General features: G+C 41.9%; 2 protein-coding genes and 1 long non-coding RNA gene across 7 annotated transcripts in view; 1 reads left to right on the top strand and 2 right to left on the bottom strand.

Annotated features, from left to right (window-relative positions):
- LOC110501067 (cadherin EGF LAG seven-pass G-type receptor 1) overlaps positions 1–5,315 on the bottom strand; it is a 112,632-nt gene extending 107,317 nt beyond the window's left edge. For 4 of the 5 annotated variants that reach the window (XM_036957692.1, XM_036957694.1, XM_036957696.1 and 1 more), the window contains exon 1: positions 1,559–5,315. In XM_036957692.1, the coding sequence (XP_036813587.1) occupies positions 1,559–5,117 (3,559 nt within the window). In that variant the 5' untranslated portion in view covers positions 5,118–5,315. The remainder of the gene's footprint in view (positions 1–1,558) is intronic. The other variant, XM_036957693.1, reaches the window with a different exon arrangement.
- A 552-nt stretch (positions 5,316–5,867) lies between these two features.
- Positions 5,868–8,900, bottom strand: LOC110500281. Its single transcript, XR_002470078.2, has 3 exons — positions 8,784–8,900; positions 8,232–8,623; positions 5,868–7,484 (listed from the first exon to the last, which is right to left on the bottom strand). It is a non-coding gene; the product is annotated as an uncharacterized LOC110500281 (long non-coding RNA).
- Positions 8,901–18,566: 9,666 nt separating this feature from the next.
- LOC110500280 (putative Dol-P-Glc:Glc(2)Man(9)GlcNAc(2)-PP-Dol alpha-1,2-glucosyltransferase) lies at positions 18,567–21,474 on the top strand. Its single transcript, XM_021577573.2, has 3 exons — positions 18,567–18,945; positions 19,298–19,495; positions 19,727–21,474. Exons 1-3 carry the CDS (start codon positions 18,781–18,783, stop codon positions 20,783–20,785), a joined length of 1,422 nt encoding a protein of 473 aa, XP_021433248.2. The 5' UTR covers positions 18,567–18,780; the 3' UTR covers positions 20,786–21,474.
- The last annotated feature ends 4,372 nt before the right edge of the window (positions 21,475–25,846 follow it).

Genomic DNA, 25,846 nt, shown 5'->3' with positions numbered 1-25,846 from the left:
GTCAAAGAGACCTCAAGAGTCCCAATTGTTAAAGGCAAATGCGAAAGCAGGGCCTACACAAGGGACTAGATGCTCCTTTAGAAGGTCCACTAGTGACTCATTGGCCAGACTGTCTTTTGTCTTTTGTTACACAGAAAAAGACAAGTAATTGAGATAACGAATTATGAGAGAAGTTGAGAAGGAACGGCTTAGAGAGGTTTCATTCTTGGTAAATAGAAAGGGAGGGAATGAGAGAGAGAGAGAGAGAGAGAGAGCGAGAGAGAGAGAGAGAGAGACACTTAAGGTGCTAGGCAGTTTCCCATCTCGGGAAACATGACGCGATTTGAAAGAAAAGCCTTCACAGAGAGACAAACAGCTGTCACTATGACAGCATTCTCTCATTGGGATAGGATGTCTCTCTCCCACTTACTGCCTGAAACAAGTCAATACGAAGGCCTGTGTAACACCAATGCTCTATATTACAGTTGAAATAACCATACTACCACAGTGTCTCTGTGAGGGTGTGAGCTATGGGTGTTTGCATTAGTGTAATCTTTAACTTAACCGAACGAAGTCTACTGCTGTATAAGAGGACATCTTTCACACAAATGATTTCTGCGTGACGTACCGACGAATGCAGATAACCCATCTTACATTTATTACACTATGGGCTGTACAACACAATCAGCAACAAGGCCGCGCTTTAACCAAAATTGCAGCAAAATCACCCAGCACGAACTGCTGACTAATGCTATGTAAAGCACGGAGAACTATTTCAGTTAGTGAATGCGTGCGGCAGACATCGCAGCAGTTTTGATCATCACACTTAACCATTCCTGCTAACCTACGTGAAAAAGGGGCCAACGTAAGCTGTTCACTTCTAAGGTGAGTTCTTTTGAAGAAGGTGTCTCGCGTGCCATGATGTTGATATGTGCAAACTGCTGTTCTGCAGTGAAAAAACCCAACATTGGTTAAGAAAATAGGGGCACCTGGTATAATAGCATAGTTTTATGAACCCAGGCAACCACCAACCCCCACAATACAGTAGCACACAAACAGTATAAAGCGGTAAAACCAGATCCTTTTACACCTTCCAACTACCTCTCACTAAACAAAGACAGCACTTCTGCTGGGGCCTAAGTTCCAATAGAACACGCAGTCAATTACACACAGTTCCAGGCGACAAATGTGTTATTACAACTGTGACATCTGTTACCTATCTCACATATTCGTCTTACACTTTATTCCACTCCGCAAGCAGCAAACGATTTCAGGTGACTGGAAAGAGCGGAAAACCAAAATAGCTTACTTTCAAATGCTTCTTCACTTCATTTAATTCCACTCTCGGTCATTCTACCATACAAATAAGCACTGAGATATCCATCTTGAATAAATTCCTTTGCTTACTCATTCAACTCTGCCAGCGGGAAACTAGGCCGATTTTAGAAGGCCAGAAGAACATGATTTATGAACAAGGCGTTTTCTTTAGGTAATAAGACAGGTAATTATAGCTCATAATAATAAGACATGGTAATAAGAGGCTCTCCCATTTGCATTTATACATTTGAGGTGCTCTCACCTGAGACAGAGACAGTCATGGGGGCCTCTAGAGGTCTGTTGTTATCCAGGTCTCTGCTGAGCTTTAGTTCCCCTGTGTCTGCATTCAGCACCAGTAGGTTCAGCTCATTCCCTGACTCAAAGCTGTAGTGGAGTTTATCCGACACGTCCGGGTCATGGGCAGGCACCTTCCCTATGATCCCTGAGGGGAAACTATTGGACTTGTTGGTCACATAATTGTTGAAGATAATCTCAAAGTTTTGCAGAACCGGGTCGTTGTCATTGATGTCGACTAAACGGATGTGGACAGTGGCACGGCTGACAAGCGGGGCGGACGTGGCCTGTACCACAATGACAAACTCGGTTCTAGACTCGTAGTCGAGGTCCATGAGGGCGGTGAGGTCGCCTTTGAAGATGTCCAATTTGAAGACCTCAGGGATGTTCCCCTCCACGATCTGGTACATGATCTGAGCGTTGGTTCCCTCATCTGGGTCGGTGGCGCTGATCCGAGCCAAGACGGAACCGACGGGACTGTTCTCCTCTACGTAGATAAACAGTTCGTCCTTCTCGAACACGGGCGCATTGTCGTTGATATCCAGCACAGACACCTGGATGTCCACCGCTGCTTTGAGAGGAGGAATCCCCTTATCCACAGCGAAGGCCTTCAGGGTATACACAGGCACGTTCTCTCTGTCTAGCTTCCTGGCTGTTCTGATGATGCCAGAGTAGGGCTCGATGAAGAAGTCCCCCTCCCCATCATCTCCACCCTGGAAGGTGTAGCTCAGCCTTCCGTTGGACCCGGAGTCCCTGTCGGAGGCAGATATCTGGAGCACGCTGGTGTAAATGGGTGCGTCCTCGAATACAGTTCCCTGATACATGTCCCGTAGGAACTGAGGCGTGTTGTCGTTGGCATCCAGGATTATTATCTCCACATAGGTCGTATCGGACTTCTGAGGAATGCCGTTGTCCCTGGCGATGATGGCTAACGTGTACGATGCCTGGTCCTCGTAGTCTATCTCCATCTGGGTGGTGATGGCGCCCGTGTCGGGGTCGATCTTAAACTGGGGGACGTTGTCCTCCATGATGTACGTGATGCGAGCATTTTCACCCGTGTCTTCGTCGGTGGCACTGATGACGACCACGGTGGACCCAATGGGCCGGTCCTCGCTAATCGTCACCTGGTAGTTGGCGCTCTGGAACACAGGACGGTGCGTGTTGGCATCCGTGACGTTGATGAACACCTGTGCCATGTCATAACGCGTGCCGTCTGACGCAGTCACCGTCAAGACATACTGCCGCTCCTGTTTGTAGTCTAAGGGTAACGCCAAGGTGATGAGCCCACCTCCACTCTGACTGGTGATGGCGAAACGGTTCCTGGTGTTGCCGCTAGAGATCTGATAGGTTACGACGCTATTTACATCCCTGTCGATGGCTGTCACTGTCAACACACTGGTCCCCACCACAGCATCCTCATTAATTTTCAGAGAATACACCTTCTCTGTGAAGGTCGGGATGTTGTCGTTCACATCTAGGACCGTGATGCTCACGCTGGCCGAGGATGACATCGCAGGTATCCCACAATCCCTCGCTTCCATGCCGAAGGTATAGAACTCGGTGGTTTCCCTGTCGAGCTCCGCGGCGACTGTGATCCACCCAGTGCTATTGTTGATGGTGAAGGGGAAACCAGGGGAGGTGTCAGTGAGACGGTACTCTAGACGTGCATTATTCCCAGAATCAGCATCTATAGCCTGGATGTGGATTACCGAGTAGCCAATGGCCACATTCTCCAGCACAGTGGCTTGGAACGGCGTGCTGACGAACATAGGAGCGTTATCATTTACGTCAACCACCTGGACCACCACCATCCCAGTCCCGTTGATCAACGGAGGCCTGCCACCATCCTGAGCTTTAATCCGTAAATTATACTCCCTAATCATCTCGTAATCCAAGGGATTAATGACATCGATGACCCCAGTGGGAGAGTGGATGTAGAACTGTCCCTTCACGTTGCCACTGATGATGCTGTAGTGGACCTTAGCGTTGTTTCCCTCGTCTTTGTCCGTGGCCTCGACTTGAGTGACTTTAGAGTTGACAGCCACGTTCTCAGGGATTTGGACCACGTAACGTTTCTCACTGAACTGGGGGTAGTTGTCGTTCTCGTCCTCTACAGAGATGTTGACGGTGGCCGTGGCGCTCCGGGGTTCAGGGTCTTTCCCCTGGTCGTTGGCTTCCACGATCAGCTGGTACTGGGACATGGTCTCTCTGTCGGGCCGCTCTCTGATCCTCACTAGCCCGTGGCGTGGGTCGATCTCAAAACCAGCGTTCACTCCGCCGCCGTTTACTATTTTATAGACCATATTGGCGTTGGAGGGTGCGTCCCCGTCTGTGGCTCTTATGGTCATGACCTCAAAGCCCACCTCTACATTCTCCCGTATGGTTACCCGGTATTCAGTCTGCTCGAACACCGGGCCGTGGTCGTTGGTGTCGCTGACCGTCACGGTGAGGTAAGACGTGGCTGAGCGCCGAGGGGAGCCGTTGTCTGTTACCATTACTTTGAAGACGTGTGTGTCTTTGACCTCCCTGTCTAAAGGCTGCACTGTTGTAATAGCACCTGTCTGAGGGTTAATTACAAAAAAGTTGTTGGATCTGCTGTCAAAGAGGGCCTCCATTCCATACTCTATTCTACCGGCCTCTCCATCATCCGGATCAGTGGCCTTCAGTGTGATGACACGGGTCCCTGATGGTTCATTCTCAGGAACAGACACCTGGTAGTTGGGGAGCTGAAACTGGGGAGGTGTGTTCACATTTCTCCGTTTTCGGTGGTTCCATTTGCCAGGCACAATCTGGATGGGGTGTGATGGTGATGGTGTGTGCTGCTCATGGGTCTCTCCCTCAACTACTGTCACCAACCGCAACCTCACGCGCACGGAGATGCGGACGCGCCGGTCACTCAGAGATCGCAGTGTACAATATAAATGTACCTCGCTCAGCTCTCCTTCACCCAAACAGTAGTTGTCGTCCAGCAATATATTGCCATGTTTAAAAACTGCCCTCAAATCTTTTACAGTAGTACAGGAGGCAGAAAAAGTGGTATTTCGCGAAAAGGCAGGCAAAAGTTCTGTTACATTCACAAGCAAATTACCCGCGGATAAGCAGGAAGTTGCTTCCAGTTTGGAAAAGTAATTGATGTGAATGTCGGGCTTACCTATTGTGCTCTTTCTCTTGTATTTGATAAAACAGTCCTGTCCGTGTACAAATGTATTGAAATGTGTCAAAACAAAATTCTCAGACGTCAACGACCCTATCCTGATATAGACAGGCACTGGGTTCCTCAATAAGCGCACACAATCCACTTTTCGGTACATACGGAGAGCTCCTTCTTGCCATTCCACTTGTAAAAAGTTCTGAATGTATTTAGGAGTTAAAGTCCTGTCGATTTTGTATGTCCAACCGGGCCCCAGGGACAAATTTGCCAAAACGGTCCCAGTTTGTAACGTCTCCGAAAGGTGTAGCTCGAAACATCCCAGCAAGGGCACATTGAATAGAACACAAACCCAGATCCAATTCATCGGTAATTCCATGGTTTAAAACTCCAACAAATCCCATTCAACCTCATCGAAACACCTCCACAAAAACATTAACTATCCCTGTCCCTTTTTCTTTTATCCTTCATGGTGAAGTTTTGAAGTGGAAAACACACTTATATCCATAGTATCCACAGAGCGCAGTCACATTATTCCACGGACAAGTTTAAATGACTACAAAATGGCTCCGCGGCTCCCCTCCTCTGAGAGTTGATTAGCATAAACCTGCTGTGTTCGGCTCAGCGGGACACTTTCGCAGGGGGCTTTCTCATTGACATTCGGAAGTGTCCTGAGCTGTTGACGATTGCGCATTCGGACCATTGTTATAACAATACAGAGAGCTTGTTAACACGCGCATTGTGTGTTTGAGGGCCACTAGAACTTTGTTATAAAACAAGTTTGGTATCATTGAAACTTTCTCTGATGTTTGGTATTGAGCTTGTCACCTGGGAAAATGGTACATTGTTAGAGATGTGTCTGGCCACGGTTCCAAGATAATTAGCACACAATTATCTTTTGGAAAAAGTTAAGCTATTTGGTCAACGATTCGCTATTGTTATGGTTAGTAGTTTAGAGCTCATCATTTGCATATCCATTCTGAATAAATAGTTTACAATAATTTATTGATTTAGAATTGGCCCATGTGCTTGGACTTGTATTGTGGAGTTGGATTATCACTTATTATGGTCAGTTTATGAATTTATTTTCAGAATATACATAACTCTCCAGATCATCCATTTGAAATTAGATTATAATCCATTGCTTCCTTCCATCCTACCATCTATGTTGGTATCCATCTTAATGTAGCCTGATTTAATGAAAAAGTGGCCCTTGCACCTGTTTGTAATGTATGGCGCTTTCATTCAACTTATGGCAAATTGTAGGTTTTATTCCCATGGAAATCACATCACCATTGAAAATGAAGGTATGCAATGGAACTAAATGAAATAATGCATACTCTGCAAAATCATTGAACAGGTACAGGTAACTACCAAAATAAAGAAAACCCCAACATAAAGTGTCTTAATAGGGCGTTGGGTCACCACGAGTCAGAACTGCTTCATTGCACCTTGGCATGGATTCTACAAGTGTCTGGAACTCTATCGGAGGGATGTGACACCATTCTTCCACAAGAAATTCCATAAATTGGTGTTTTGTTGATGGTGGTGGAAAACGCTGTCTCAGGCACCACTCCAGAATCTCCCATAAGGGTTCAGATCTGGTGACAGCCATGGCTTATAGTTTACATCATTTTCATGCTCATCAAACCATTGTGATTACTCGTGCCCTGTGGACGGGGGCATTGACATCCTATGGCCATGGCAGTCCAAATAATGGACTGCCCAGCATTTTATACACCCTAAGCATAATGTGATGTTAAATGCTTAATGAACTCCGGAACCACACCTGTGCGGCAGCACCTGCTTTCAATATACTTTGTATCCATCATTTACTCCAGTGTTTCCATTATTTAGGCAGTAACCTATACATTCCACTTGGTATAACATCAATACTGTTATTTTAAACACCAGAAACAGTGCATCTGAAAAAGTTTAGAAGACTCAGTATAACTTATGCGTGTTCGCCCCCTTTTGGAGAGAGTGGAATAGGACGGGAAACAGATGTAAAGTGACTCACATACATTAACTGGATTTCTTCAGTGAGGTTTTCTGCTGGCCACAGAAATCACTTATTTAAAACAATCGTAAGTTTAATCACTTAATCAAAGTTATTCTCTATTTACATATCGGATATTTTGCACAGTAGTTCAAAAGAATGCAGTTCCATGCTAAATGTGTTTAGGTGAAATGACACCAAAAGGAAAAGGCACTGTTTGTTTGGATTTTAACAAAAGCCATAATTTTTTAAATATGAAATTTTACATTTTCTAATAATCCGTCCAAATAAATAAATAAGACAATGAATTACCATGTGTATGATTTTACACAGTCCACACTATCAAATAATACTGTACATCACAAGTACCATTATAGGAAGAAGTATCAGTACAGAGGAAGTTTTTGAGTGTGTGTTTTTTTGATGAGTGGACAGACCCAAAAGCATGATCAGTGTTCTCTTCTGTTCTACAGTAGTGGTTCAGAGAATGGGATAAGGCCTGTGAGAGTACAGTAGTCTTGTCCAGCAGCAGTGTGACTGAAGTCTGGAAGGTAAGGTTAGGTCCATATTGATAGTGGGCCTAGGAAGTCTTTCTCAGGCTCAGCTGGCTGGTTCCGGAGTCCTCTCCTTGGCCACAGGGGCTTCCTTCATGAGGTCTCGTCCCTGTTGGAGTGTGTGCTCTGTGAGGCCCAGACGGACGATCTTCCCACTGCCCAGACACTCGTCCCCCTTGTACAGCACTGCAAACTGGGGGGAGATGAGGGAAGTGAATAAGAAGTTAGAAGGGAGGGTAGTGAGGAGCAGACACTGACGGAATTTTTGAAGCAAGACTACTCATTCAACATCAAGGTAGATAAGACAGGAACAGAACATTGATGTTAGTGGGAGACATTGATGCTGAATATTGACTACTAGTTCCTCTGAACTAACCTCCACATTTGAGCACACACACCACTATTCTCTATCGCTTCTCTATTCATCTACCCGCACTCTGGCCTCAAGCCCAGAGCTCCAAGACAAACGCATCTCGGCCATATTGTTTTCTCAGAGCAGTGGGTTATGGGATAGCACATGAAGAAAGGGGGTAATCCAAGCGTGGACAAGGCTCTTTGTGCCCTGACTAGAGTCTGGAGTAATCCCTGTCAGGGAAATCAGAGACACACTGGAGCAGCTGCCTACGTTTGTTGGGCCTATGATAGGCCTTTGTTCGCTGGCTAATCAGGATCTTAAGGAATAACACACTGGGACTAACACTAACGCACCAGCTCACACAGATGAACGAAAACGACTGTAACAGTACATGGGTTGGCTTTACTCCTAAAAGCTGACCTAATGACAATAAATCAATTTGAAAATGGCCTATTTTAATCATAATTTTACAAAAAAACATGAAAAAAACATCCCTAGGAAGTAACAAAACCAACTGCCAAAACTCTGAAAAGGGTGAGCCAGACGGCTTACATGTCTATGTGTGGGAAACAACAGAGTGCTTACCTGTCCTGGTGTGAGTGCTCTGATTGACTGAGACAGCATGATCCACACAGAGCCATTCATGTTCAAGGTCACAGTGCAAGGAGCTGTGTTATTAACAAGTTACCAACACTTTATTAACATGTCACTAACACTTTCGAAGTGTACATTTTTTAACCCATTAAATCTGTTTAAGTCGTATGGGAGGTAAAGGTATTATTAAATGACACTTCCTTACAAACTGTGTCTGCCCCTAACGTGTCATGTGACTCACTGAGAGGCATCTAGTGGATGAAGCGGAAGAGACACTCCATCTTAGTCTGGATCAGCTCAGTGGGAGGGTCCTCTGTTATCCAATGGAAACAATCTGTTCGTACCTCGTCTCTGAATAGAGCCGGGTGATTGGTGGTCGGACCCTGATGTTAGGGAGTTTAGAATCAGAATCCCATTGAGAATCAACAGCAAATAACAGCAAGGAGGTGGAAGATCTGCCTTATATTGTGTACTGTAGCTAGGCCGGTTGTTTAGGACTCAATTAGCTATAACAGTATCGAAGAGGTAGAAACCATACCTTACCACAAACACTTCTCCAGTAGTGATGTCTTTGTCCACAACAAACCATGCCCTCTGCCCACCAATCGAATTTGCATATCACAATAATAAATGTTTCAATATAGGATTCAAGTCAGAATTATTTAGGTTTTTTTGGAGAAATTAATGTCCTACCGGTGTACCAAAATGCAATGACGCTGTTGGTGTGATTGAGGCGATATTTTGCACACATTTACAGTTAAAATGCCACTTGAAATAAAAATTCCATGAGATCTAAAAAAAAAAAAGCCTCTGGACAAGTTTGTCTATAAGTCCTAAGAACCAGTGTGTGGAATAGAAATGTAAATGTATAGGAATGTAAATGTACCTCTTTTGAAGGCTGATAAAACTACTTGGTGCATGGGAAACAGGTCATTTTGAGAAAATGGCTGATAAAGATAGGTTAAGTGCGTTATTATTTTTCACATAAAAGGCTGATGAAGTGTGCAGAAGTTCATGGATGAATTAGCTATGCCAGCCAGCCCCATAATGTAAGGCACTACTTGAGTTGTTGCTGGAGCCTGTTAACTTTTTGGACTGTCTTCGGGGACTGCGACTACGCTTGGCACACACTGTTGAAACAGCATCAGCTCTCACAACATGCCTCTCACCCTCCTCTCTGATTGCATCCAGTGTCATCAGAAATGTTGTCAAGCCACAATCTGTCCATCACATTTGATACAGCAGTGGGACCCTTGTCAAATGTGGCTACTGCCATACTGGCTGCCTTGCCTGCATCAATGCGGCTTTTGCCCACAAAGACTGTTTTGGGGCACCATATTACGGAATTTCGAGATTCATTTCCATTCTGCGTTCCTCCGTGCTTCATTCTTTTGAGGAGGTTGTCATTTGACATCCTATGTTATACAAGCACCATTTTCTGTGCAACCTCTAGATCAAAATAATATATTGCCTGCATAGTTTTTGTGCCAGAACCAAGATGACGAGCATCTACTGTGAGTATGGGTTGTCTGTTGAAATAGAATGGAGAAACCAGACAGCAGTCTTTATGCCTTCTACATCACCCTGGTTATCAAGAACTGCACCCCTGTAACAGAAGTTTAGATTCTTACATTTTATTACATCTCTCCCCCAAGGCACTAAGTTTCCGTAGCGCTCTTCCCATCCTCTTGTGGGCATGATTGATGCATTCCAGTTTTCATATCTTAATGCCTGGTTAAGGATCTAATGTGACAACTGCCTTGTATGCAGTACAGTCACCATCTGAGAGCATCTCATCGACTGACTGATCTGGCCCACATTCGTTTTGCTGCTTCCTGCTTCATTGCTTTGCTAGAGCCTGAGACGTTTTGGGCATAGTCGTCTGTGTGACTCCTTCCAATAACCTAAAATCCTCCTCAGTAACCCCACTTTCCCTTTTCATGGGATTGGCATTCTAGAGCATGCACTATTTCCCTGTAACGCCAGGTAGAATTCAATGGCTACAGTTCATTCTTCTTCTTCTATGTTTGAGCTGCTTTTGAAAGCAAAAGTCAAATTGAAAACGTTATTGGCATTGTTGAACTAGATTTTCATAATGGCAAGCTAGGACTGATGGCCTGGTTAGCTAAACTAGCAAGTCTGTGGTTACCATGGCAACTACTGTAGCTATCTAGTTAACTTGCTAGCTACTTCAGTGGATGTCAAACACATTTCTAGCAGCAAATGTATTACATTATAGCCATGGTATAAAAGGGATAAACAACTCTGAGTTCCATGCATTCTCTGGAAAATAATGCAAATCAGTGGAAGGTTAGTTCCACTCTGCTACAGCATCGTAGAACACTGCTTCCATGTCGCTCCTTATTTTCTATAGAACGCATAGACCCTCGTTGATGATCCCTTCACACTGTGAAAATAGGGAGGCGCACAATTGGCCCAGCATCGTCTGAGTTAGGGTTTGGCCAGGGTACGCCGTCATTCTAAATAAGAATTTGTTCTCTAACTGACTTGCCTAGTAAAATAAAAAATATCAGCATATTTTTACTGTACGTAAAGTACATTTCTCAATAATCAGACAGCCCATGCAATAGCCAACTCTGTATGTATACAGTTGAAGTCAGATATTGGAGTCATTAAAACTTGTTTTTCAACCACTCCACAAATGTCTTGTTAACAAACTATAGTTTTGGCAAGTCAGTTAGGATATCTACTTAGCGCATGACACAAGTATTTTTTTCCAACAATTGTTTAGACAGATTATTTCACTGTATCACAATTCCAGTGGGTCAGAAGTTTACATACACTAAGTTCACTGTGCCTTTAAACAGCTTGGAAGATTCCAGAAAATGATGTCATGGCTTTAGAAGCTTCTGATAGGCTAATTGACATCATTTGAGTCAATTGGAGGTGTACCTGTGGATGTATTTCAAGGCCTACCGTCAAACTCAGTGCGTCTTTGCTTGACATCATGGGAAAATCAAAAGAAATCAGCCAAGACCCCAGAAAAAAAATTGTAGACCACCACAAGTCTGGTTCATCCTTGGGAGCAATTTCCAAACGCCTGAAGGTACAACGTTCATCTGTACAAACAATAGTACGCAAGTATAAACACCATGGACCATGCAGCCTTCATACCGGTCAGGAAGGAGACGTGTTCTGTCTCCTAGAGATGAACTTACTTTGGTTCGAAAGTGCAAATCAATCCCAGAACAACAGCAAAGGACCTTGTGAAGATGCTGGAGGAAACGGGTACAAAGTATCTATATTCACAGTAAAACGAGTCCTACATAACCTGAAAGGCCGCTCAGCAAGGAAGAAGCCACTGCTCCAAAACCACCATAAAAAAGGCAGACTACGGTTTGCAACTGCACATGGGGATAAAGGTCGTACTTTTTGGAGAAATGTCCTCTGGTCTGATCAAACAAAAATAGAACTGTTTGGCCATAATGACCATCATTATGTTTGGAGGAAAAAGCGGGAGGCTTGCAAGCCGAAGAACACCATCCCAACTGTGAAGCACGGGGGTGGCAGCATCATGTTGTGGGGATGCTTTGCTGCAGGAGGGACTGGTGCACTTCACAAATTAGATGGCATCATGAGGAAAGAAAATTATGTGGATATATTGAAGCAACATCTCAAGACATCAGTCAGGAAGTTAAAGCTTGGTTGCAAATGGGTCTTCCAAATGGACAATGACCCCAAGCATACTTCCAAAGTTGTGGCAAAATGGCTTAAGGACAACAAAGTCAAGGTATTGGAGTGGCCATCACAAAGTCCTGACCTCAATCCTACAGAACATTTGTGGGAAGAACTGCGTGTGCGAGCCAGGAGGTCTACAAACCTGACTCAGTTACATCAGCTCTGTCAGGAGGAATAGGCCAAAATTCACCCAACTTATTGTGGGAAGCTTGTGGAAGGCTACCCAAAACGTTTGACCCAAGTTAAACAATTTAAAGGAAATGCTACCAAATACTAATTAAGTGTATGTAAACTTCTGACCAACTGGGAATGTGATGAAAGAAATAAAAGCTGAAATAAACCATTCTCTCTACTATTATTCTGACATTTCACATTCTTAAAATAAAGTGGTGATCCTAACTGACCTAAAACCGGGAATTTTTTACTCGGATTAAATGTCAGGAATTGTGAAAAACTGAGTTTATATGTATTTGGCTAAGGTGTGTGTAAACTTCTGACTTCAACTGTATATGTGACAGTCTTATTGTATAGCCTAGTTATATTTTTCCCACATTTAAATATTTTGAATAACACTTTCTAGTTACTGGAGCAAATGCATATGATTATTTATAGACAGCAAGTTACTTCACAATAATGGGCTACTCTCCCTTTTTATTTACCTTCATTCTCCTGTCATGTCTCTGATATGAGCAGAGATTTAAGGAAGGAATCCCTAGAACTGTGCTTATTTTCTTATTTTAAGAGCTGCATAACCAAGTTCATGAGCTAGAAGAGCCATCCTCACATTTATATAAAATGCCACATCTCCCCTGGAGCACTTGCACAGCCTCAAGGAATTGTACAAATGCATCACGATCTCCATCACATTGTGCTCATTCTATCATGACAGAATTACAGAATCCCTCAATGGTGATTTTCCGTCTTGTGTTCAGACACATAGGTCAAAAAAAGATAGTGTCTTGACGCGCTGCTGGCTATCTCCTCTATCTGTAGCCTACTGCCACGATCTGTTGAGGAGGCAAATTTGTTGCTTTTCTCGCATTGGCTAACAGATAGCGAATTTGTATTATTTGTATTATTTTTGTATAAAACAAACTGCAAATGCATCCAACAAGTTTGTAGTCACTAACGTGATGTAGTCATTGCACACTAGGAAAAAGGGGACAAAATACAAAACTTCTAACTACCCAGCCTGGTGCAGGTCTACAATTTTGTTTCTGGTGTCCTTTGACAGCTCTTTGGTCTTGGCCATAGTGGAGTTTGGAGTGTGACTGTTTGAGGTTGTGGACAGGTGTCTGGCTCGTTTGTAGGTGACCAAATACTTATTTCCACCATAATTTGCCAATAAATTCATTAAAAATCCTACAATGTGATTTTCTGGATTTTTTTTCTCATTTTGGCTGTCATAGTTGAAGTGTACCTATGATGAAAATCACTGTATATGTTCGATAAATCCAAGGCATGCACCACACAGAACGCACTGCAACGGCCTCATCAACACAATGCTGCAAGACAAACTCAGCATTTCCATTGGAAATGAATGTACTTCTGGTGTACCAAAATGCAATGACACTGGTAGTGTGATTGAGGCATTAAGCTACAGATTAAATAAATTATGAACTTCACAGGGTGGTGAAAGTGCATGTTGATGAGATTGATGCTGCTTTCCAATATCAAGGGTCTTAATCTGGTGACATGATCGATGCTTGGCTGCCATTTAACAAATACAAATCATTTTGCTCATTTGTCCATAAAAAGCTCATCATGTAGGCAATACCCACACTGTATATGTGAGCTGTAGGCAAGAGCACACATGCCAAGGTGAGTGGGCACAATGGTGGGCACATTCTCAATATAACGCAATGTTTTGTGACAAAACCATCAGTTGAGTTGAAAATGCGATGACAACCCACGTACTTTTTTAAATTGGATACATGGGAATTAAAACACAAAAGTTAGTTAAATGTGCACTACATCCTCACGCTCAGCTTTTATTCCACAAGTCAATTTGATTAGATTAAACAGCTCTGATGGGGAAATGTGATTTTTGAGTATTTGCATGAAAATCTGTATCCAATTGGATGGTAATCTAGCTATAGTTAATAACCCTGTTTGGTCCTCTGATGTTTTTACACATCTGTCATTTTCTAACCAGATTCAACATTGCTGATGTGTAAATTAGTCATATAAAAAATAAAAATACACATGTTTAATAACATATTCAAGGAGGAAAACATTTGTTTTATGACATTGTGCAGCCAAAAAAATGATAGAACATTCCATTTGCTGCCATGTCTTCTTGTTGAGCTACATGACATCTTTGGTTGCCATCCTGCAGACAACAGAAAAAAAGGACATTCAGGTCTTTAAAAATAAACGTCTCTGTTGGAGGATAAGGTGGGAGGCTTTGGCGCAGACATTTACAATATTGTTACCTGAGAAAATCACACAATTTATTATTTTCATCTGGAACATTAAAATGTTTATTATAGCTTGAGAGTTGACAAAAAAGATAATTCCTAATGTCACTTTGTTTTGATGGATCCATCGTTACAAAAAGAACAGACACGTTTATCTAAGGGAGTGTTTGTGTATCGACGAGTCTCAATACCAAGAGGGGCCATTCCACATCTACATTTTGCAAAAGAGCTTCAGTATTGCTTAGATAAAGCTGTACTTAAGAAAGATTCTGTCCCAAAAGTGCATTTAAAAAGCAGTTGGTGACACTAAGTTCTTCACTCTCCAAAAGTGCTAATTCTAAAATATTTCTGTCCTTTCTAGAATACACTGTCAGTATCAGTGAGATTTTTTTATTTGAACTTTATTTAATTAGGCAAGTCAGTTAAGAACAAATTCTTATTTTCAATGACGGCCTAGGAAGTGGGTTAACTGCCTTGTTCAGGGGCAGAATGACAGATTTTTACCTTGTCAGCTCGGGGATTCGATCTTGCAACCTTTCGGTTACAAGTCCAACGCACTAGGCTACCTGCCGCCCTACCTGCCGAGATGAGTCATATGGAGTTAAAAATGGTATATAAAAAATGTATTTGCCATTGCAACATCAAAAGCCAATAACACAACATGTTTACATAGACGTACATTTTGCATGCTGCAAAATCGCTGCCAAATGTTTCAAATGCAAGTGCATTTGGAAAGTATTCAGACCCATTGACTTTTTCAACATTTTGTTACATAACAGCCTTATTTTATTTTATTTATTTTTATTTCACCTTTATTTAACCAGGTAGGCTAGTTGACAACAAGTTCTCATTTACAACTGCGACCTGACCAAGATAAATCATAGCAGTGTGAACAGACAACACAGAGTTACACATGGAGTAAACAATTAACAAGTCAATAACACAGTAGAAAAAAAGAAAGAAAAAAGAGAGTCTATATACATTGTGTGCAAAAGGCATGAGGAGGTAGGCGAATAATTACAATTTTGCAGATTAACACTGGAGTGATAAATGATCAGATTTTTTATTTATTTTATTTTTTTTATTTTACCTTTATTTAACCAGGTAGGCAAGTTGAGAACAAGTTCTCATTTACAATTGCGACCTGGCCAAGATAAAGCAAAGCAGTTCGACAGATACAACAACACAGAGTTACACATGGAGTAAAACAAACATACAGTCAATAATAAAGTATAAACAAGTCTATATACAATGTGAGCAAATGAGGTGAGAAGGGAGGTAAAGGCAAAAAAAAAAAAAAAAAGGCCTTGGTGGCAAAGTAAATACAATATAGCAAGTAAAACACTGGAATGGTAGTTTTGCAATGGAAGAATGTGCAAAGTAGAAATAAAAATAATGGGGTGCAAAGGAGCAAAATAAATAAATAAATTAAATACAGTTTGGAAAGAGGTAGTTGATAGGGCTAAATTATAGGTGGGCTATGTACAGGTGCAGTAATCTGTGAGCTGCTCTGACAGTTGGTGCTTAAAGCTAGTGAGGGAGATAAGTGTTTCCAGTTTCAGAGATTTTTGTAGTTCGTTCCAGTCATTGGCAGCAGAGAACTGGAAAGAGAGACGGCCAAAGAAAGAATTGGTTTTGGGGGTGACCAGAGAGATATACCTGCTGGAGCGTGTGCTACAGGTGGGAGATGCTATGGTGACCAGCGAGCTGAGATAAGGGGGGACTTTACCTAGCAGGGTCTTGTAGATGACATGGAGCCAGTGGGTTTGGCGACGAGTATGAAGCGAGGGCCAGCCAACGAGAGCGTACAGGTCGCAATGGTGGGTAGTATATGGGGCTTTGGTGACAAAACGGATTGCACTGTGATAGACTGCATCCAATTTGTTGAGTAGGGTATTGGATGCTATTTTGTAAATTACATCGCCAAAGTCGAGGATTGGTAGGATGGTCAGTTTTACAAGGGTATGTTTGGCAGCATGAGTGAAGGATGCTTTGTTGCGAAATAGGAAGCCAATTCTAGATTTAACTTTGGATTGGAGATGTTTGATATGGGTCTGGAAGGAGAGTTTACAGTCTAACCAGACACCTAAGTATTTGTAGTTGTCCACGTATTCTAAGTCAGAGCCGTCCAGAGTAGTGATGTTGGACAAGCGGGTAGGTGCAGGTAGTGATCGGTTGAAGAGCATGCATTTAGTTTTACTTGTATTTAAGAGCAATTGGAGGCCACGGAAGGAGAGTTGTATGGCATTGAAGCTTGCCTGGAGGGTTGTTAACACAGTGTCCAAAGAAGGGCCGGAAGTATACAGAATGGTGTCGTCTGCGTAGAGGTGGATCAGAGACTCACCAGCAGCAAGAGCGACCTCATTGATGTATACAGAGAAGAGAGTCGGTCCAAGAATTGAACCCTGTGGCACCCCCATAGAGACTGCCAGAGGTCCGGACAACAGACCCTCAGATTTGACACACTGAACTCTATCAGAGAAGTAGTTGGTGAACCAGGCGAGGCAATCATTTGAGAAACCAAGGCTGTTGAGTCTGCCGATGAGGATGTGGTGGTAGAGATACTGGTGTGCAAAAGAGCAGAAAAGTAAATAAATATAAACAGTATGGGGATGAGGTAGGTAAATTGGGTGGGCTATTTACCGATAGACTATGTACAGCTGCAGCGATTGGTTAGCTGCTCAGATAGCAGATGTTTGAAGTTGGTGGGGGAGATAAAAGTCTCCAACTTCAGCGATTTTTGCAATTCGTTCCAGTCACAGGCAGCAGAGAACTGGAACAAAAAGCGGCCAAATGAGGTGTTGGCTTTAGGGATGATCAGTGAGATACACCTGCTGGAGCGCGTGCTACGGGTGGGTGTTGCCATCGTGACCAGTGAACTGAGATAAGGTGGAGCTTTATTGATTAAATGTTTTCCCCCTCATCAATCTACAAATAATAGCCAATAATAACAAAGCAGAAACAAGTATTCAGAAATTTTTGTAAATGTATTAATGTATTATATATATATTTAAAAAAGCACATTTATCTAAGTATTCAGACTCTTTACTCAGTACTTTGTTGAAGCAAGGACATTAGTCTCCCAGCCCCTGCCGCTGAAAAACACCCCCACAGCGTGATGCTGCCACCACAATGGTGCCAGGTTTCCACCAGACGTGATGCTTGGCATTGAGGACAAAGAGTTCACTCTTGGTTTCATCAGACCAGAGAATCGTGTCATTTAGGTGCCATTTGACAAACTCCAAGCGGGCTGTCACATGCCTTTTACTGAGGAGTGGCTTCAGTCTGGCCACTCTACCATAAAGGCCTTATTGATGGAGTGCTGCAGAGATGGTTGTCCTTCTGGAAGGTTCTCCCATCTCCACAAAGGAACTCTGTGGCTGTGTCAGAGACCATCGGGTTCTTGGTCCCCTCCCCTCCCTGACCAAGGCCCTTCTCCCCCGATCGTTCAGTTTGGCCGGGTGGCCAGCTCTAGGAAGAGTCTTGGTGGTTCCAAACTTCTTCAATTTAAGAATGATGGGTCCCCTGTGTTCTTGGGGACCTTCAATGCTGCAGACATTTTTGGTACCCTTCCCCAGATCTGTACCTCAACACAATCCTGTCTTGGAGTGCTACGGACAATTCCTTTGATCTCATGGCATGGTTTTTGCTCTGACATGCACTGTCAACTGTGGTACCTTTCTGAATCCTGTCCAAACAATTACATTTACCACAGGTGGCCTCCAATCAAGTTGTAGAAACATCTCAAGGATGATCAATGGAAACAGGATGTACCAGAGCTCAATTTCGAGTGTCATAGCAAAGGGTCTGAATACTTATGTAAATATGTTTTTTTATTTTTAATGAATCTGTTTTCGCTTAGTCATTATGGGTTATTGTGTGTAGATTGCTGGGAATTATATATATTTTTTATACATTTTAGAACGCATTTGTGGATGAAACAAGAGCCGAACATTTGTTAGACCATCTCACGTGGTTAAAAAAATAAATAGAGGGAACAAAAACAAAGTAGCACAATTAATCTAAAAGGTTCCGGTTTTACTCGACAAAAAATATCTGTATGCTGAACTTGTAAATTAATACATATTATGAAATAAAATATAATACATATATGCTCGCATTTTTTAAACGTGTGTACAACAGAGAAGCAATTACATTGTTTGTGAAATGATACTGATAGGGACATCAGAATTCTAAAACAGCTTCCGTACGGACTACCTTTCACTGACGGACCACCAAGCTGTCAAAAAATCGAAACTTTTCCGTTTTAGCTAGATGGAAAGATCTGTATATTTTTTGTAATCTTATTTCAATTTCATGCTTACTTAACTTGAAATTAAACGTATGTAGTGTACACCATATATACGGATCTAGCTAATTTTAGAATTATTTCTGCGTTAGTTCAGAATTCGTAGGTGAAGATGGAGAAATTCGAAAGGTACATTTTCACTGCTCTCTGCAGCACCAACTTTTTGGTTTCATGTCTCCTGTTCTCCAAAATAACTCGGGAGCAAAGGGAGCCCTACATGGACGAAATATTTCACGTCCGTCAAGCTCAGAAATACTGCTACGGGAAGTTTAACGAGGTATTGTTTTGCAATGTCAATGTCATTACCTTGATTTTGTTATATTGTTGCTTGTCGGATTAACGCAACGCTTGTCCTTGGAATATTGTGACAGATTGCTAGATTGACTTTTTAACCCTTAACTAAACCATCTGTGACGATGAACATAGACAGATCAGACTATCGCTGGTCATTATTGTGGATAATATGCCTGAATTCTGAAAAGTATTGTAATTCTGCAGTGGTATATATCCCTATATGTAACTAAACTATTTGGCATCTCTCTAACTTGAAAAACATGAACCCTTTTATGTTTAATGATGTAGTAGAGGCTCTTTAACGGGATCTTTTTCCTTTCTCTTTGTTGTTCCAGTGGGACCCAATGATTCCCACGCTTCCTGGCCTGTACCTGGCGTCAGTGGGTGTGATCAAGCCAGTGGTGTGGCTAGTGGACCTCACAGGGAAGGTAGTATGTTCTACGGCAATGCTGCGCTTCATCAACCTCCTCTTCAACTGTGGTATCCTCTACCTGCTGTATCTCATCATCTGCAAGCTCCACCTTAAAGAGAAGGTAATAATGTCTTTACATGTTATTACATTTATAACATCCCCAAGGGTGGCCAGCTCGTGTGGCAAGCTGCAGTGTGTGCACTGTGCAGGCTTTTGCTCCAGTCCAACTTTTACTCACCTTACTCAAATAAGTTTGGTATAAATTAAAAGACCTTGAAAAAATTATTGAATGTCCTTAAAGCTTCAATTGCATTCCTTTTGTTAGTCATAACAACCATGGTTTCTCTTTCAGACTAAGACTGCCTCCCGCAGAGTTCTCTCAGCCCTGTCCCTGTCCACCTTCCCCGTGCTCTACTTCTTCAACTTCCTCTACTACACAGATGCCGGATCTACTTTCTTCATTCTCTTCACGTACCTCATGACCCTGTACGGCTGTCACAAAGCCTCGGCACTCATCAGCGTCTTCGCCATATTCTTCCGCCAGACCAACATCATCTGGGTGGCGTTCTGCGCCAGCACGGTTGTGGCCAACAAGATGGACGAAACTTGGAGGACGGAACAGTCGAAGAAAAAGGATGATAAGTCGCCCTGTCAGATACCTTTCTCAGTAAGCGGGGTGAAGAGAGTGATGCGTTTCCTGTTGGAATTCCTGACCACAGCCAATCATGTGAAGGCTGTGATGTTAGTGGCGTGGCCGTACATTCTTGTTGCTGTGGGTTTTATTGCATTCATTGTGTTGAATGATGGGATCGTAGTCGGAGACAGATCCAGTCACGAGGCCTGTCTCAACTTCCCTCAGCTCTTCTACTTCTTCTCCTTTGCCCTCTTCTTCTCCAGCCCCACATCGCTGTGCTACCACCGAGCTCTCCGCTTCATCCAGAACCTCAAGAAGCAGCCACTGCTCTACCTACTGATCACGGGACTCTGCCTTCTCCTAGTGTGGAAGTTCACCTTCGTACACAAGTACCTCCTGGCCGACAACAGACACTTCCCCTTCTACGTGTGGAAGAGGATCTTCCAGAAGCATGAGGTGGTGCGTTTTGCCCTCATCCCGGCATACGTATTTGCAGCGTGGAACTTCATGGACACTCTGAAGTCCCGGTCACTGTTCTGGAGCCTGGCGTTCCTGGTGTGTCTGCTGGCGGCCACAGTGCCTCAGAAGCTGCTAGAGTTCAGGTACTTTATTGTTCCGTATCTGCTCTACCGCCTCCACATGCCCCTGCCCTCCCTCACCAGACTGGTGCTGGAGTTCCTGTTCTATACAGCCGTCAACACAGCCACGCTGTACATCTTCATCAACAAGACTTTTCAATGGCCAAATAGTCCGGCTGTACAGAGGTTTATGTGGTAGCCTGAACTGAACCCAGTTATTTGCAAAAACCTATAGGTTATACTTTTTCTATTCAAAATGAGTAAGGCCAGGAGTTTTTCCTGTTGTGATGAGATCATGCTCAGGAAACATCCCTGGCCCTAAATGTGAGAAAATGCATTTCATGTGAAGAAAGCTTTGAAGAGCACAAGTTGTTTTATTATGTACATTTGAACTGTGAATTGTACATTGAATGATGTAATTTGGATGGAGGAAGAGACTGAAAAATGTGAAAGCCATATTGTAAAGCAAGAATCTGTGTTTTATACTGTATGGTTTAAAGAAATGTTATTTGTTTTGAAGAACATTCATGACTTATCTTAATTTAACTCTGTGGTAGAGTTGTGTGTTATTTGTCTATATTTCTATATTTAATTCAAACAGATGGTTAAAGGTTGATAAGAGACTAAATGATGTGGCTCTCTTTGTAAACATACAACATCCTTGACTGTATTCAAATAAATTAGTCTGTGATGCCCTATTCTATATTGGGAATAGAATCAATAAACCATGTAAACAAACATCTGTGTTTACATTCTGCTGCAATATTCTGATGAGTAAAGTTGTGATATTACAATGGGTTATAATCATCTTTCTTTCTTTGTGCTGTATTTTAGATGATCTAAATCCTGCCTTCAAATGCATTCCCTTGAATAATGTTCCTGAACTTCTTTGTTTTTCTTGTGTGGTTTGTTGCCCTAAAAATTCCAGAACCATTCTCTGTTCTTTAGGCCTAAGATATCATCCAGTAGCTTAAATAGTCTTTAACGTACAGTACCAGTCAAGTTTGGACACACCTACTCATTCAAGTTTAAAAAAAAAGAAATGTTTTATACTATTTTCTCTATTGAAGAATAATAGTGAAAACATCAACTATGAAATAACACATGGAATCATGTAGAAACCAAAAGTGTTAAATCAAAATATATTTTATATTTGAGATTCTTCAAAGTAGCCACCCTTTGCCTTGACAGCTTTGCACACTCTTGGCATTCTCTCAACCAGCTTCAACTGGAATGCTTTTCCAACAGTCTTGAAGGAGTTCCCACATACGCTGAGCACTTGTTCACTGCTTTTCCTTCACTCTGCGGTCCAACTCATCCCAAACCATCTCAATTGGGTTGAGGTTGGGTTATTGTAGAGGCCAAGTCATCTGATGCAGCACTCCATCACTCTCCTTCTTGGTCAAATAAATCACTTACAGTGTCACCAGCAATGCACCATCACACCAACTCCTCCATGCTTCACGGTGGGAACCACACATGCGGAGCTCATCCGTTCACCTGCTCTACGTCTCACAATGACACCGTTGTTGCAACCAAAAATCTCAAATTTGGACTCATATAAGATCAAAGGACAGATATCCACCGGTCTAATGTCCATTTGTCATGTTTCTTGACCCAAGCAAGTCTCTTCTTATTATTGGTGTCCTTTAGTAGTGGTTTCTTTATAGCATGAAGGCCTGATTCATGCAGTCTCCTCCGAACAGTTGATGTTGAGATGTGTCTGTAACTTGAACTCTGTGAAGAATTTATTTGGGCTGCAATTTCTGAGGCTGGTAACTCTAATGAACTTATCCTCTGCATCAGAGTAACTCTGGGTCTTCCTTTACAGTGGCGCTACTAATGAATCAATATTGAATAAAGATGATTGTTTGAAGAAATGACAAAGTCTCTCACCTGATTAGAATATTCCACCACAAGAGCCAGTTTCATCATAGCGCTGGATGATTTTTGCAACTGCAGATGAAGAAACGTTTAAAGTTCTTGACATTTTCCGGATTGACTGACCTTCATGTCTTAAAGTCATGATGGACTGTCATTTCTCTTTGCTTATTTAAACTGTTTTTGCCATTATATGGACTTGTCACAACACAACTGAAGGAAAGAAATTCCACAAATGAACTTTTAACAAGGCACACCTGTTAATTGAAATGCATTCCAGGTCATGAACCTCATGAAGTTTGTTGAGAAAATGCCAAGAGTGTACAAGGCAAAGGGTGGCTACTTTGAAGAATCTCAAATATAAAACATTTTTATTTCTTTAACACTTTTTTTTGGTTACTACATGATTGTGTTATTTAATAGTTTTGATGTTCTCACTATATTCTACAATGTAGAAAATAGTAAAAATAAAGAAAAACTCTGGAATGAGTAGGTGTGTCAACTTTTGACTGGTATTGTATGTAGATTCTTCAAATGTAGTGTGTACATTAGCTTCAGAAATGTTTCTTTGGTCAACGTTCGGTTACTTTTAACTGTATTTCCTACCTGCATCTTTATCTGTCTGCTACTGATCTTTCTTGCCCTTGTATGGCTGTCCCTGGGCTGAAATGATCAAATGAAGTGATGCAATAAAATTATTCATGTAATACTAATATTGTTGAGTGAATTTGAGCCACTGCCTGATGCATCAATACACCCATTTTACCACAAGGTGGTGCTCTAATATTTTGTAAATATACATATGAACTCAGTCTTGAATTGTGCACGATTAGCTTGATTGGGAAACAATGATTTGATAGAACATAATATAATTGGCAAACCTTTTTAAGTGTGTAAATGGAAATGTATATCAGAATTTGTGACTCGTTGTAAAGAAACAAAGGGTAGACAAAGAAACAATAATGAACATGCTTACTGTAAATTAGGTATTGATTGCCTTGTAGCTATAGTGTTGTGAAGTGCTCTTCCTACCCACACTGTCAATAGAGTAATCAAGTATGCTCTCTACTAGGGATGTAATGATTCGCCGGTCCCCGATTCAAAATGTTTAAGTGCATCGATCGGCAGACCACAAACCGAAACAAATGTAGGTAGCACGCATCCGTCAGAAGATCGATTAAAACATTATGAATCGCCGGTTCACTAAAATGTTTTGCTCATATTACATTCTTTCAACCAAATACCTCATATTTTAAGTCAATAGATGCGTCCTCTCCTTCAGTTTCGAATTGCATGTTACTGTGTTGACAATCATTGATTTACAAGTCATTTTGCATTCCACACAACCCCAGGCAATATATTATCAGTAGCCTAGTCAAACTGGATTCAAATGCTAAAATGGCCTTCGTGATATTAGGCTTTATTAGTGGAGTGAACCTATGTCGTTTTCTAGGTTATTGTTATTTGTGCGATGTTGAGCCTCAGATTTCATTTCAAGCCGTGCTTAAATTTGTATACGATCACGTGTCTCTCTATTATGCTTGGGAATACTTGGGAACAGATTTCTTGAATTTGGAACTGATTTGCTGGTGTTTTTACAGTCTATAATGTCCAGCAAGTTGTGAAACCCTGCCATAGACATACATAATTTACACACACACACACACACACACACACACACACACACACACACACACACACACACACACACACACACACACACACACACACACACACACACACACACACACATGTTAGTGAACCGAATCACATCCTGTATGTATCAGAGTCCATGTATCTAGATACGTATCAAATCGTCTTAAAAGGGAACAATGCACATCCCTACTCTCTACCTACGCAACCGATGGCCCTACTAGAGTATAATCACACTGTTCTCAACATGAGTTCTCTGCTGTTTACATAAGTGTTTTATAATGAGACAGACAGGATGTAACTGGAATTTTCTTCCAGTGTTGATTACACTATTGAGCCAAAAGTTGCTTGGTTAACGACTAATTAGCATCTTGCTGTTATTGCAATGATCAGCTCCTCATATGAACGCACAATGTTATATGCAGTTTTAATATTATGGCTTGGAAGGGCAGAGAAAGCTGTGTAATAACAATGTATTATGAACCTATAGCAGCTATTTTTAATAAGGAAAACCAGTTAAGGTTTGTTATTGTTGCAAGTATAACATTTTAGGTGTGTGGCTGGTAGAGGCGTCTGTAGAGGTTTTATCTTTACTCACACACACACACAAATTGCTCCCAATTCTGAGCATTCCCTTTGTGCCCACAGAATACACACAGTATTTTTTTATTAGTCCAGCGGATAAGAACCAAATATACCAGAGATTGTTCCACTTTATGATACAAGTATCAAACTTGGTACACTAATACTAAATACCACCTTCAGGAACATTTTAAAGATTGGAGGCAGTCTGGTAAACATGTCAGTCAACCAAGGCAGCCATTTTAATAAAATGGCAGCAATTCGGGTTTCCTGTTAGAATAAAATAGGGTAACATCATTACAAATAATATCAAAATGACTTTGTAATGTTATCTACCCATTAAATAAACCCCACAGATAATATAGACAACAATTCTGACTCAAAATACTCTGAAGACCTTCGTGGGGGTCAAATTGAGGTCATTTTGACCATAGTCCAGTGACTACGGGAGAGAATTGTGGACTTTGCGATAGAGCCACCAACTTTCACACAGCTGGGGCATGTCTAAAGAAGGATTTTTGGCTACTATGCCATCACAGATTTTGTCCATTAACCCCCTGGCGACCATTTCCACATGTCTACCAACCAGCTACATGTGGCCATATTGGACGATATTCACTTGGCCATATCTTCATAAATAATTGGTACATACAGCTCAATGATGGCTTAAAATGTTTCAAGGTGTTTGGAAAACACAGTAAATGGGCCACAAATACATTTAGTTTAAACTTTTAGTAGAAAAGTGATGAAAAAGCATGCCAAATGTATATTTTTTGTTAATGTTTTCATGGTTTGTTCCAATAGTTTCCACGTAAATACTCAAAAAATGTATATGGTATTCCCTGAAGTCTACTGATTGCAATGATATGATATTCTGTTGTGTGTCAATTTTAAGAAAACGTACAGGAAATCTGTCCTGTACACGTCACTTTAGGTAAAATCCCCTAGGAATGGATTATGTCCAGCAGAGAGACATGTAACCCATTTTAACAAAATACTATTATGATGAGAGCATTTGGCCAATCATGAAAGATAATTAGTCTCGTTTTATGGGTGAAATGTCCAAGCTGCATCTGAATGCCAACAATAACCTTTTGATCGCACTCTCACTGAGGATATTCTATTAGGGAGGGATTGGACTTCT

Source organism: Oncorhynchus mykiss, chromosome 21, assembly GCF_013265735.2.
Source record: "Oncorhynchus mykiss isolate Arlee chromosome 21, USDA_OmykA_1.1, whole genome shotgun sequence".
NCBI lineage: Eukaryota > Metazoa > Chordata > Actinopteri > Salmoniformes > Salmonidae > Oncorhynchus > Oncorhynchus mykiss.
The sequence above is the reverse complement of the archived record's forward strand: the minus strand, read 5'-3'. Positions and strand labels throughout refer to the sequence as shown.

Excerpts from the sequence above, each read along its gene's own strand:
- LOC110500280 (XM_021577573.2), top strand. The coding sequence starts at position 18,781 with ATGGAGAAATTCGAAAGGTACATTTTCACTGCTCTCTGCAGCACCAAC. Across the intron at positions 18,946-19,297 it reads GCTACGGGAAGTTTAACGAG|TGGGACCCAATGATTCCCAC; the intron begins GTATTGTTTTGC and ends TTGTTGTTCCAG. Across the intron at positions 19,496-19,726 it reads AGCTCCACCTTAAAGAGAAG|ACTAAGACTGCCTCCCGCAG; the intron begins GTAATAATGTCT and ends TTTCTCTTTCAG.